General features: G+C 40.3%; 3 protein-coding genes across 4 annotated transcripts; 2 read left to right on the forward strand and 1 right to left on the reverse strand.

Moving 5' to 3' along the window:
- Positions 1–628: 628 nt before the first annotated feature.
- LOC111810300 (FCS-Like Zinc finger 2-like) lies at positions 629–1,712 on the forward strand. Its single transcript, XM_023696993.2, has 2 exons — positions 629–933; positions 1,177–1,712. The coding sequence occupies exons 1-2, from the start codon at positions 668–670 to the stop codon at positions 1,379–1,381; spliced, it is 471 nt and encodes a 156-aa protein (XP_023552761.2). The 5' UTR covers positions 629–667; the 3' UTR covers positions 1,382–1,712.
- Positions 1,713–5,807: 4,095 nt separating this feature from the next.
- LOC111810558 (putative serine/threonine-protein kinase PBL19) lies at positions 5,808–12,892 on the reverse strand. 2 transcript variants are annotated; one of them, XM_023697277.2, is made up of 6 exons: positions 12,688–12,892; positions 12,014–12,340; positions 10,867–11,127; positions 9,806–9,928; positions 9,238–9,696; positions 5,808–6,500 (listed from the first exon to the last, which is right to left on the reverse strand). In XM_023697277.2, the coding sequence occupies exons 1-6, from the start codon at positions 12,724–12,726 to the stop codon at positions 6,471–6,473; spliced, it is 1,239 nt and encodes a 412-aa protein (XP_023553045.2). In that variant the 5' UTR covers positions 12,727–12,892; the 3' UTR covers positions 5,808–6,470. The 2 variants fall into 2 exon arrangements, with proteins under 2 accessions (XP_023553045.2, XP_086973575.1); XM_087117449.1 differs by lacking the exon at positions 12,688–12,892 and having other exon boundaries at positions 5,808–9,696; positions 12,014–12,660.
- On the forward strand, positions 6,357–9,121 carry LOC111810557 (beta-amylase 3, chloroplastic). The gene is made up of 4 exons (XM_023697274.2): positions 6,357–6,862; positions 6,940–7,150; positions 7,836–7,946; positions 8,082–9,121. The coding sequence occupies exons 1-4, from the start codon at positions 6,357–6,359 to the stop codon at positions 8,865–8,867; spliced, it is 1,614 nt and encodes a 537-aa protein (XP_023553042.2). The 3' UTR covers positions 8,868–9,121.
- Positions 12,893–13,348: the final 456 nt, after the last annotated feature.

The raw sequence follows: 13,348 nt of genomic DNA on the forward strand, positions 1-13,348 counted from the left end.
GTTAAATAATAAGATTTGTGGTGTGGAAGATTTTAAATTTTTAATTAAAAAATATAAAAGGTCAATATCATATTAATATATTTAAGTTTTTTTTTTTAAAAAAAAAAATCAATTATACAATATATAATTCAATTTTGTATTTTGTTTAATTAAAAACTTTTTCAATACAAAATAAACAAAAACAGTTAATTAAATCTACGACACACAAATATGTTCGGTAATATATTTCTAATTAATTACAGTTACCAACTAAATATTCAGTTAAATTTTAACTACAAGAATTTAGTTGGGTCGGTTGGGCAATTAATAATTATTTAATTATTCATATTAGTAATTAAAATTTCATAAAATTTAAATATTAAATATTCAAAATATTTAGAATAGGGTTAAATTTGTAATTTCACACGCTTTTAGAGTGAGAGAATAAAAGGAGGAGAGAGAAAATGTTATTAGTTCCAGAAAGTTGCAAGGGACCAGGGAAAGGGCTTGGAAGTAATTTCACATTGAATTTCCTCAACTTGTAGTTCGAGCCAACGGATTCAGTCTCCAAACCTCGCAGTGGTTTCCATTTCCTCTCTCTCTCTCTCTCTCTTCTTTAAAACCTAACCTTCATCTTCTCCGTTTCTCTGCAACTCTCTCTCTCTCTCTCTCTCTCTCTCTCTCTTCCATGGATTCCTCAAATCTCACCACCACGAGAAATCCGTGCTTCCTCCATGACGACGACGACGATGTCGTCGGACTCTCTCCATTGCCGGCCGATATGGAACCTGTAATCACTGCACATCCCTTCTTCTCCAGAAGCTTCCGCTCCCTCTACCTCGCTTCTGCCGGTTCTAGATCTTCCCGATTTGACGATCCTCAACCTCATTTCTTGGATTCCTGTTTCCTTTGCCGGAAACGTCTCGGGAATAACACCGATATCTTCATGTACAGGTTCGTTCGTCTTCTCTCTCTTGATCTTTCGTTTCTAGGGTTTTGATTTTGAATTTCGAGTTAGGTTATGGAGTTTGGGATTTAGGGTTTGAGATTGGGATTTTCTTTGCGCTTCTTTTGATTTTCTCGGTATCCAAACAGGAATTTAGATGGAAAATTTCTTCTAATTTCTTGAATCAGTGGGGTTTGGTATGAAATTGGGGGCGATGGAATTTTGTTTCTGAACTGTGATGATTTTTACAGAGGAGATACGCCATTCTGTAGCGAAGAATGCAGACAAGAACAAATAGAAATAGACGAAGCAAAAGAGAAGAAATGGAGAAGATCGTCATCATCTGCCATGAAAGCTCTGAGAAAAAAGGATCAACAAAGAAGATCCACTTCACCCAACAAGTCCTCTCCTCCGTCGGACTACCCTCTCTACACCGGCACCGTCGCCGCCGCCTAGATTTAACACACACACAAAACTCAAAAACTCAAAACCAAAACGAAAAGAAAATGGAAGAAGAACAACAGAAGGGGAAGAGGAGATTGAGATTAACCCTTTTTTTTTTTTGGTTCCCTTTTCTTGGGGATTTTATATTTTTTTTTCACTCTCTGCATATAATATACATATGGAGTTGGGGAAGAAAGCGGTTGAATCTGTAACTAAGCTATGGATTCTGCTCTTCTTGTTCTTGTTGTTCTTGTTGTTCTTGAGTCCGGCTGTTCCTGCCCAGATCTTCTGGGCTTTTAATTTTGAGAAATATTGGAGAAATAACAATCTGAATTTACTGTAATTGTTCTTCTCCCTCCTTCCTGGGTAATCTAAATCATTGTTTCTGAGCTATGGAAGCCATTGATGGAGCTGTTGAAGGTATTAATTATGGTATTGGCCCACAAATAATTGGGAATTGACATGTCAGAGGACTCGCTTTTCTTCCCAAGACTTTGGCCATTTTCTTTTTAATTTCATATATTTTTTTTTATAATTTTGAAATTATATTAATATTAATATAATATTTTTAATATTAATTAATTATATTGGTCTTAAATTAATAAAAAAAATTCGAACTATTTATAGTCTCATAATTACTTTAAAATTAATTATTGTAGTTATTTAGTGATAATATTAATTTAAAAATTTTGTGTATTATTCAAAATTTGATACTAAAAATATTTTTAAAAAAATTAAAACCAGTTAAAATATTTTAATAAAACTTCTGGATTTTGTGGATATTTTTTAAATTCAAGTGAAATAAACTAATAATAAAGGTATTTTTATATATTTTTTAAAAGTTGGTATTTTAATTTTATTTTTAAATTTAGGTATCATTTAAACTTTTAAAAATTTAAATTATATATTGGTATATAATTATTGAAAGCATATTATTAATTAAAATAAAATAAAATAAAAAGTCTTGGTTGAAGTAAACAAAATCTGTTGACTATGGGAACAAGTAGGAGGCCTTTTGTCACCTCATAGGTCTTCGGGCTAATCGGGTTGACCTGAAAAAAAATGTCAACTTGCAAATCGACTCGAATTTTCGATTTTCAAAAAATTTAACCAACCCCTCTAAAAAATTTAGTTTGCGTTTGGTAGTTTGAATGGGAAGATGTGAAATTTTGCATCGATTGGAGAAGGGAACAAAACATTCTAAAAATGGTGTCGAAACCTCTTCCTAGCAAACACATTTTAAGAACAGTGACGGGAAGTTCAAAGAAATAATATCTGGTAGTGGTGGGCTTAGGTCGTTGTAGAAGAGTTATTGTGTCATATGAATAGTCCTATCAACTACGAGCACATTTTCAGTCAAGGTAGAAAGAACGGCTATCTATACTATCCTTACCAATTATATTACCTTTTTGGTTGTCACCAAAGATTACTAAGCCTCCATCATTTTCGGAGAGAGACAAACCTCGATTAGTCTCCTAACATAGGCTTTGAACGACTACTATCCGAGTATCTTATTCATTGATATGCTTGAATTCACTGAATCCGAAGATGTAACAGTTCAAGCCCACCGCAAGCAAATATTGTCTTCTTTGGGCTTTTCCTTTCGGGCTTCCCCTCAAGGTTTTAAAGCGCGTATCTAGAGCAAAGTTTCCACACCCTTATAAAAAATACTTCGTTCCCCTCTCTAACTGATGTGAAATTTCACAATCTACCACCCCCTTCGAGCCCTAGCGTCCTAATTAGCACTCGTTCCCCTCTCCAATCGATGTGGGGATCTCCCAATCCACCCCCTTCAGGGCCCACCATCCTCACTGGCACACCGCCTCGTGTCCACCCCCTTCCGGACTTAGCCTCCTTGCTGGCACATCGCCCAGTGTCTGGCTCTGATACCATTTGTAATAGCCCATTCCCACCGCTGCCGATATTGTCCTCTTTGAGATTTCCCTCATGGTTTTAGGACGCGTCTGCTAGGAAGAGGTTTCCACACTCTTACAAACAATGTTTCATTCCGACTCACAAAGGATAGAAATGAATAGTTTCATGCTTTCAAATTTACATGGAAAATCATTTAGATTAGGTTCCCAGCAGCAGCCACCACTAGGGTTGCAATAACAACACCCACAAAACATCGAGTTGGTTATCTCATAATAGTGTGACATCTCGGTTTTAATATTTGAAAATTTTAATGATATCGGGTTGGGTTCAGTTTTAAATTCAAACATCAAGTAAGAACGAAACTTTCAAGTGCCAAAAAAATCCATTTGATACAAAATTTAAAGCTTAGAAATCTGTTCGGTGTCGAAGGAACATATTCTACCAAATGTGCTTTTTGGAAATTATTTTGGTTGAACCGATTTGGTTAATTCATTTTTGATGATTTATGGTTATGATGAGATTATTGTACCGACCCGAACGACCCAACCCATATTATAGGGGTAGGGTTGAGTTGGGCTAGCATTTCAAGCTGGGTTAGATTAATTTTCTGAAATGGAATAGATTTGGCTCGGGATTTTGAGTTCATTGAACAAATTGAAAATTTAAGAATCATTAGGGAACAAATTTGAATGTTTCAAGATCTATCGAACCCTTTTTAAAGTTAGATTTAGTGGACTTCAAAACTCGGAGACCAATTAGACACTTTTTAAAATGTATTTAGAACATAGGCCTTCAAATTGATCGTCATTTTTTTGGATTGTTAAACATCTTACAAGCGTTTTGATACAAAATATTATAGGATGAATTTGCTAGAAATTGCTAATTTTTCGAGATGCTCTTATAAATTCTAACCATGAGGCTGACTGCGATACGTAACAGACCAAAACGGATAATATCTACTAGCGGTGGGCTTAAGGTGTTACAAATGATATCAGGACTAGACACTGGGCGGTGTGCCAACAAGGACGCTAAGCCCCAACGATGGTAGATTGTGTGATCCCACATCGGTCGGAGAGGGAAACGAAGCATTCTTTATAAGAGTATGGAAACCTGTTTCTAACCGACGCGTTTCGTTATCGTCCTCGTTTTCCTTTTTGATTTAATAAAGAGTTGGAAGAGATAAGAACTAATGGCCTCCACACAAAAATCTAATGGTTGGCCTAACAATTACATGGCTACACCTCAGCTTTGTAGCCTCTTCTTCAATGAAGACTAAACTCTCACAATCAAAGTTTGGATCTTTCCCCATCCAACTTTCTCCTTTCCTTACAATCCAATTGGCCTACACAATTAGAATCTTTCCGTCTCCGTCTTTCGTGCCAATCTGAGTATAGTTTAGTGGATAAAGTCACCGATTATCATCCTAAAAGTTGATGGTTCAATCCTCCGTCACCCTACAATTGTTGAGCTGTAATGTTTCTGTAATGGGTGTGGTATATACTAAGAATAGCGTGTAGTGGTGTTCGAGAACGCTGGCCCCGCAAGCGAGGTGAATTTCATCGCCACATTGTGCACATTGCTCAATATTTTACCGGTACCTTAGAGCCTATAAAGCAAAGTTAGAAAACAAGTCCGTTGGACACAGAGGGGATTTCTGTAACGGCCTAAGCCCACCGCTAGTAAATATTGTCCATTTTAGCCCATTATATATTGTTGTCAACCTCACGATTTTAAAACACGTCTACTAGGGAGAGGTTTCTACACTCTTATAAGAAATGTTTCGTTCCCTTTTCCAACCGCTGTGAGATCTCACAATCCACCCCCTTTGGGTCCCAACGTCCTCGCTAGCACACCGTCCTTGTGTCTAGCTTTGATACCATTTGTTAACTTTGACCCATTATGTATCGCCGTCAAACTCACGATTTTAAAACGTGTCTACTAGGGAGAGGTTTCCACACTCTTATATGGAATGTTTCGTTCTCCTCTCTAACTGATATGGGATCTCACAATCCACTCCCCTTTGGGGACCAATGTCCTCGCTGGTACACCATTCGATGTCGAACTCTAGTATCATTTGTAACAGCCCAAGCCCACCACTAGCAGATATTGTCCGTTTTGACCCATTACGTATCGCCATTAGCCTCACGTTTTAAACCGCCTCTACTAGGGAGAAACTTCCACACTCTTATCAGGAATGTTTCGTTCTCTTCTCCAACCGATGTGGGATCTCAAAATCCACCCCCTTTGGAGCCCAGGATCCTCGCTAGCACACCATCCAATGTCTAGCTCCAATACCATTTGTAACAGCTCAAACCCACCGCTAGAATATTGTCCACTTCAGCCTGTTATCAGCCTCACGGTTTTAAAACGCATCTACTAGGGAGAGGTTTCCACACCCTTATAAGGAATGTTTCGTTCCCCTCTCCAACCAACGTGGAATCTCACAATTTCTCCGGCTTATAACCAAGAAATGAAAGAGAACTCTTAGTTTCAGCCACATGAGTACACAGCTAAATGATGCATTCTTTTAGCCTTCCTTATCCTAATGCAATCAACACCAATGAAAATTCAATATTCTCAAAGCTTTTATGTCATCCACATAAATAGAATGTTAAGAACATAAACATAGTCCACAAATCACTTTCTTTGTGGGGTTTCACAAAGTTTTGGCCAAGCAAATTGCTTTACAGAGGAAGAGATATGGTTCAGCTCTAGAGAGAGGAAAAGTAGCAGAAAAGGGAACAAAAAAGGGAAGATATTTCCATCATTTCAGCCATTGAACACTTTCTATAGCTACAAGAATCACTTGAAAATATTAAAGCTGGTACCCGAACAATTCGGGATGGATTGGTTAAACATTCTATTGGGAAGCCTGGTCTTAGTGAACATTTCGGGATATTGAGCTTTATAATTCCAAGAACATGAAAGTAAAAAGTGCGTAATATCGAAAACGACTTTGAAATGGTAAAGCCAACAAGTTTTGATTTTACGTACCTTTTTCGTTTGAACACGAGCCCACCGTCTTTGCTGTCAGCTTCAAAGTGAAAACTTTTTGAGAGACTTTTGTTCATAAATATGCCTTCTCTGATACCTTCTCTGATATTCGAAAAAAATGACTTTAACATTACGATCTTCGACTTCTTTCATCAACCCGAAAGACACCAAGATCATAAAGGCTCATCTTCATGAGGATCTCTATGGCGTAATCTCGTTCAAGCAAGCAAAATCACCGACCCGTCTTCGAATAAGAAGCTCCCTACAAGAGATTAAGATGGAAAGGAGTGACAAATTGGAGAAACTTCATTCGTTATCTATGAATCATCACACGAATGACTTGAGAGTTCCTGTGTTTGTTATGTTGCCGCTTGACACGGTTACGCTTGGAGGGAATCTGAACAAGCCTCGAGCGATGAACGCGAGTTTAATGGCTTTGAAGAGTGCGGGTGTGGAAGGAGTTATGGTGGATGCTTGGTGGGGATTGGTGGAGAAAGATGGACCTATGAAATACAATTGGGAAGGCTATGCTGAGCTTGTGCAGATGCTTCAAAAGCATGGCTTGAAGCTCCAAGTAGTCATGTCTTTTCATCAGTGTGGAGGGAATGTTGGAGATTCTTGCAGGTATGAATCCGAGAAAGTTTTCTTAACCATTTTCGACTTTTTGATATTCGGTTAACCTTCTATCTATGATCTTTCAGCATTCCTTTACCGCCATGGGTGCTCGAAGAAATAAGCAAGAACCCAGATCTCGTTTATACCGACAGATCAGGCAGGAGGAATCCGGAATACATCTCTTTGGGATGTGATTCCTTACCTGTGCTTAGAGGAAGAACACCAATCCAAGTCTATGCTGATTACATGAGGAGCTTTCGGGATCGATTTAGAGACTACTTGGGAGAAGTTATCATGGTATGCATCGACAATTTGTTCAATTCTCTTAATCGTTCTTCTTCTTAACCGTCTCCGAACACCTTTAATCCTCCCACAAGATGATAGCTTAGAATGAACATGACTCGATCACTGTGAGATCTCACATCGGTTGGGGAGGAGAACAAAACACCCTTTATAAGGGTGTGGAAACCTCTCCCTAGCAGACGGGTTTTAAAAACCATGAGGGAAAGCCCGAAAGGGAAAGTCCAAAAGAACAATATCTGCTAGTGATGGGCCTTGGCTGTTACAAATGATATCAGAGCCAGACATCGGGTGATGTGTCAGCGAGGAGGCTGTTCCGTGAAGGGGGTAGACACGAGGCGGTGTGCGAGCGAGGACGCTGGATCTCAAAGGGGGTGGATTTGGTGCAGGTCCCACATTGATTGGAGAAAGGAACGAATGCCAGCGAGGACACTGGGCCCTGAAGGGGGGTGGATTGTGAGATCCCACATTGGTTGGGGAGGAGAACGAAACATCCTTTATAAGGGTGTGGAAACCTCTCTCTACTAGACGCGTTTTAAAAACCTTGAGAGGAAGCCCGAAAGGGAAAGCTCAAAAAGAACAATATCAGATAACGGTGGGCTTTAGCCGTTACAATCACGTAGATAGAATTCAAGTAAATAGCTTCCAGAGTTAGATATTCAATGTTCATTTGCAATGGCAGGAAGTTCAAGTCGGGGCTGGTCCATGTGGGGAACTCAGATATCCGTCTTATCCAGAGAGAAATGGGACATGGAGATTTCCCGGAATCGGGGAATTCCAATGTTACGACAAGGTACTCGACTCGATATACTTCTTTTTACGTATTGATCTAACCGTAACAGGATCCTTCTACAGCAATATCAAACTAGGGGCTGTTTAGAGAAAATGGTTTTTGAGAACGATTTTTTATGTCTTCTGTGGTGAACAGTACATGAGAGCTTCCCTTGAAGCAGCAGCAGAGAGCATTGGAAAAAGAGACTGGGGAAGCAAAGGAGGGCCACATGATTCTGGTCAATACAACCAGTTCCCTGAAGACACAGGCTTCTTCAAAAAGGAAGGAACATGGAACACAGAATACGGCAAGTTCTTCCTCGAATGGTACTCGGGCAAGCTATTACAGCACGGGGATAGAATCTTAGCAGCTTCAAAGGGAATTTTCCATGGAACGGGTGCAAAACTATCAGCAAAAGTAGCTGGAATTCACTGGCATTACGGTACTCGAGCCCATGCTGCCGAGTTAACCGCAGGGTACTACAACACTCGACACCGAAATGGTTACTCACCTATTGCGAAGATGCTAGCTAAACATGGGGTTGTGTTTAACTTCACTTGCATGGAAATGAAGGACGGACAGCAGCCCGGCTATGCAAACTGCTCACCGGAAGGATTGGTTAGACAAGTGAAGATGGCTACAAGGGATGCTAAGGCTGAACTTGCAGGTGAAAATGCATTGGAAAGGTATGATGGAGGAGCTTATGAGCAAATTTTAGCCACGAGTAGGTCCGAATCTGGAAATGGCTTGACTGCATTCACTTACTTGAGAATGAACAAGAACCTTTTCGAACCCAACAATTGGAGAAACTTGGTCGAGTTCGTAAAGACCATGTCGGAAGGCGGTCGGAACCGGAAACTTCCGGAATCCGACTGCAGTGGCAGTGATCTTCACATTGGATTCATTAAGGAGAAAAAGATCAAGGAAGTTTCTGTGGTGTAGAAATGAAACCAGCACATACTTATCATAGTCCTAAATCTACAGCCAAAACTCTCATAATCCTCATACTTCTATGTGTAAAGATGTAGTTTTTTATACTTTCAGAACTGTAATTATTGAGTCCTTCAGTAAAAAAGTTGGACCAAGAAGGGATCTAGCATAAACATAGGTAAGAACATGAGTGAAACAGCCATCTACAATGCAGAATGGATACACATAATGGTAAATAATATGGTACTCAGATGAGATTTATTATACTTTCAGATATCACGACGTGCTTAAAAGACGAATTTTCGGGAGTTTCAGGTCAAAACTTTTCATACTTCATCCTAAAGAATGTAAGTAACAAAGTGTAGATATCAGAAGATCAAACCTTTCCTTGTCTTCCAATCATGGCATGCTTTTTATCAAGAAATCTTGGAGAAAACAGGCCGCCATGAGACTGTTTCTGATTACTATTGGAGCTTGTTTTCTCTTCCGACATTACGAGCGCTTTCTGTAAACCTTCAACTACTTCTGTCATTGTTGGCCGACTCATTGGTGTTTTGTTCAAGCACCGATCGGCTAACTTTGCAACTTCCCGGGCGGAAGATAAGGAGTACTGGTTTCTGAGACGAGGATCGATTAACATGGTGAACATACTACTGTCAACTGGAAACTGCCTCACCCATTGTAGAAGTTTCTGTTCTCCGACCGGGCGGGTTGTATTCAATGCTCGTCTGCCCGTGAGGAGTTCATATAGAACCACACCGAAACTCCATACATCGCATTGGCTCTTGAGACGGCCTGTTTCAAGATATTCGGGAGCAGCATATCCATGCGTTCCGACCACCTGACAAATGAAAAAACAGCCATTTGGGTTTTGAGTACAGCCTAAGCATTATCTTTTTATATGAGATGCATAATGTAAAATCCAACACAAGGAAAGCTATTGTACGTACGTTTGTAGAGACGTGTGTGTCATCACCTCTTGGTCCTTCTCTAGCAAGGCCAAAGTCTGAGAGTTTCGGCTTGAAGTTCTCGTCTAGTAGAATATTCGCTGATTTAAAATCTCGATATATCACCTACACAAATGCACGTGCAAAAAATGATCTCAACAAATTGAAGTGGCGATATGGATTGATTTTTGTATATGCAACAATTACGATAGACTTTATCCCCACACTCCCGCATATTTGTATATGCAATAGCCTAAGCCCACCGCTAGTAGATATTGTCCTCTTTGGACTTTTCCTTTCGAGCTTTCCCTCAAGATTTTTAAAATACGTCTGTTAGGGAGAGGTTTTCACACCCTTATAAAGAATGTTTTGTTCCATTCTCCCGCCGATGTGGGATCTCACAATCCACCCCCTTCGAAACCCAACATCCTCGCTAGCACTCGTTCCTCTCTCCAATCGATGTGTGATCTCACCGAGCAGTGTGAAAGCAAGGACACTAAGCCCTGAAGGGGGTGGACACCGGGCAGTGTGCCTACGAGGACACTCAGCCCCGAAGGGGAGTGGATTGTGAGATCCCACATCGATTGGAGAGAGGACATTGGGCCCTGAAGGGGGGTGGGATTGTGAGATCCCACATCGGTTGGAGAGGGGAACGAAACATTCTTTATAAGAGTATGGAAACCTCTCCCTAGCATACACGTTTTAAAAACCTTGAGGGAAAGCCTTAAGGGAAAACTCAAAGAGGACAATATCTACTAGCGATAGACTTGGGCCGTTACGATATAGCTGCCCATGAATCCCAAAACCACTCATACATAAGTTGTCATTATGCCACCAGATCTTGGAAAGACTTGATTATTGCTTTTAAATGGTATCTTGTCTTAGCAAGAGATATCAATAGCCTGCTAATCTATACTCTTAATGGCCATCCACTTCACAGATGGGAAAAGAATCCTTTGGATGCATCATATTTAGGCCTTTTTGATCAATGAAAATTATTTTTATAGGAATCTCCTCTCTAAAAGAGTAAGCAACTGACAAAAACCAATGCACCTAAATTGTACCTGAGCTTCTAACCCTCCATGTAGATAAGCCAAGCCCTGCGCTGCACCAATGATAATCTCTAATCGTTTCTTCCATGGAAGCGTCGACGACATTCGTTGGAAAAGATGGTGTTCCAAGCTCCTGTTCGGGAGGTACTCGTAGACTAAAAGCCTCTGAATCCCTTTCGTACCGTTTTCAGCTGCGTAACCAAGAAGTTTAACTAGATTTGGATGACTAACTACACTGAGAAATTGAACTTCTGCAAGCCATTCTTTATGACCCTACACAACAGAAGAACTCAACCTTAATGTTTTCGAATGTTTTCACAATGGTCGTGCAAATATTCTAAAGAATAACATTAAGAACAAGAAAACCGCCCATAAGCCATACGCATAAATCAAGAGACAGTAAAATGACAACCAAACAAATAAAGACTAGCAGAAAACAAGGAATGTATTTGACATGGGATGAAAGGGAAAGTCAGCTGTCCTTCATTATTTAGAGTCATATGTTGCTTAGAGAATATCCTATACAGGCAGATGATTACAAATTTAGAATGATGCTAAGTATTTATATGTGATTGATGACATTGCTTATAAAATATTGAATCCTCAGGTCCACTCCAAAGCATCCAGACAAAAAACAACGAATCAATGTAACGGCCAGGCTCACCACTAGCAGATATCGTCCTCTTTGGACTTTCCCTTTCGGGCTTCCCCTCAAAGTTTTTAAAACGCGTTTGCTAGAGAGAGGTTTCCACATCCTTATAAAAGGTGTTTAGTTCTCCTCCCCAACCCATGTGGGATCTCACAATCCACCCCCTTCAGAGCCCAACGTCCTCGCTGGCACTCGTTTCTTTCTCCAATCAATGTGGGATCCCACCAAATCCACCCCCTTTGGGGCCCAGTGTCCTTATTGGCACACCGTCTCGTGTCTACCCCCTCCGAGGAACAGCTTCCTCGCTGGCACATCGTCCGGTGTCTGGCTCTGATACCATTTGTATCGGTTCAGGCTCACCGCTAGTAGATATTGTCCTCTTTGGACTTTTCCTTTCGGGCTTCCCCTCAACGTTTTTAAAACGCATATGCTAGGGACTAGGGAGAGGTTTTGTTCTCCTCCCCGACCAACGTGGGATCTCACACAAAAAACTGAGAAGGAAGGCAATACCTGCAAGCTATGCTGGTTGAGTTCTTTAATGGCGACCACAAGAGGTTCACCATTGGGAGTTGTGGGCTTAATAATTCCTTTGTACACAGACCCAAAACCACCCTCCCCAATCTTCAACAGCCTGCTGAAGCCATTTGTTGCATCAACAAGCTCTTGCAGAGAGAAAACCCTCAAATTTTGCTCCTTCTCTTTGTACAATTCAGGAATACTCCTTGAACACAATGAATTCGATGGTCTCAAACCATTTTTCTTGGCTGATATGTCGGATTTTTCTCCTTGTTTCAACTCTGTAGCTGATTTTGATATCCCTTTGGACTTGGATTTTCCCTTGGGATTAAAGAAACACTTCATCTTTTAAACCCAGAAGAAAGAACAAGAAGTAAAAGAGCTAGAACATGTGAAAAAACCACAAACCCAGAAGCCAAAATAGAGAAAAGAAGGCAATTATAAAGAACACAAGGAAAAACAGAGCAACCCAATAGAAGTTTCAGCAACAGGATATGAACAAACAAAGAGAACCCAAGAAATTAAACGTGAAGGGATTGCTGCAAAAAGCGAAATCCTCGTACGAGTAAGTGGAATACATAAGAAACATCCGATTAAATACAAGATTAAGAGCAAGAACCGTCTATGAAAACAGGAAAAGGGGGAAGAAAGGGACAGAAGTTAAATACCTGAGTTTCCACAGCGGCGATGACCGAAGAGAAGACCATTCAAATGTGGCATCATCATCAATGAGCTATACGAACATTATAACGTCATATTTACGCGATGGGTTTGTTCATATGTGCCGAATTGAGCGACAGGAATTTGAAAGAGCCCATTCTTTTCTTCTATCCGTCAAACAGTAAATTGAAGAAGGGGTGCTCATGCTGAAGAATTGACTCAAAATCCTGCTTAATTTCTTGTATTCATACAAGCGCGGCGATTTGGGGGTTTTGTTTGTTTGATTCTACTTCAAATCAGTGGCTGACCTAATGTTTTACGATTCGGCACCTGTGTGTCCCGATGTTCCCATGCACCTCGACATTTCCTTGTATCCTCTGTAACACGGTGATGTTAATTACTTTTCGCTTCTAAAGGTGAAAATTATCTCCATATACTAATACAAGTCGTTCTAGCATTTTTTTTTTCCTCGGTCACGGTCACGAGCGTCTTATAAAAACACGTTTAACCACGAAGTTCCTATGATATTCTCTTTCCTATACACTGCTATTATTCGCCAATTGAGCGAGAGTTACTGAGCTGGAATCAAAAGTCGCGCTCGAGCAAGTTGAGGGATGAATGGCACGCATGCTGCACGTAGAAGGGTGCAGCTAGGCCCTCGGGAGTAGG

This window comes from Cucurbita pepo, chromosome 14, assembly GCF_057944985.1.
Source record: "Cucurbita pepo subsp. pepo isolate OVF chromosome 14, ASM5794498v1, whole genome shotgun sequence".
In the NCBI taxonomy this organism is placed as follows: Eukaryota; Viridiplantae; Streptophyta; class Magnoliopsida; order Cucurbitales; family Cucurbitaceae; genus Cucurbita; species Cucurbita pepo.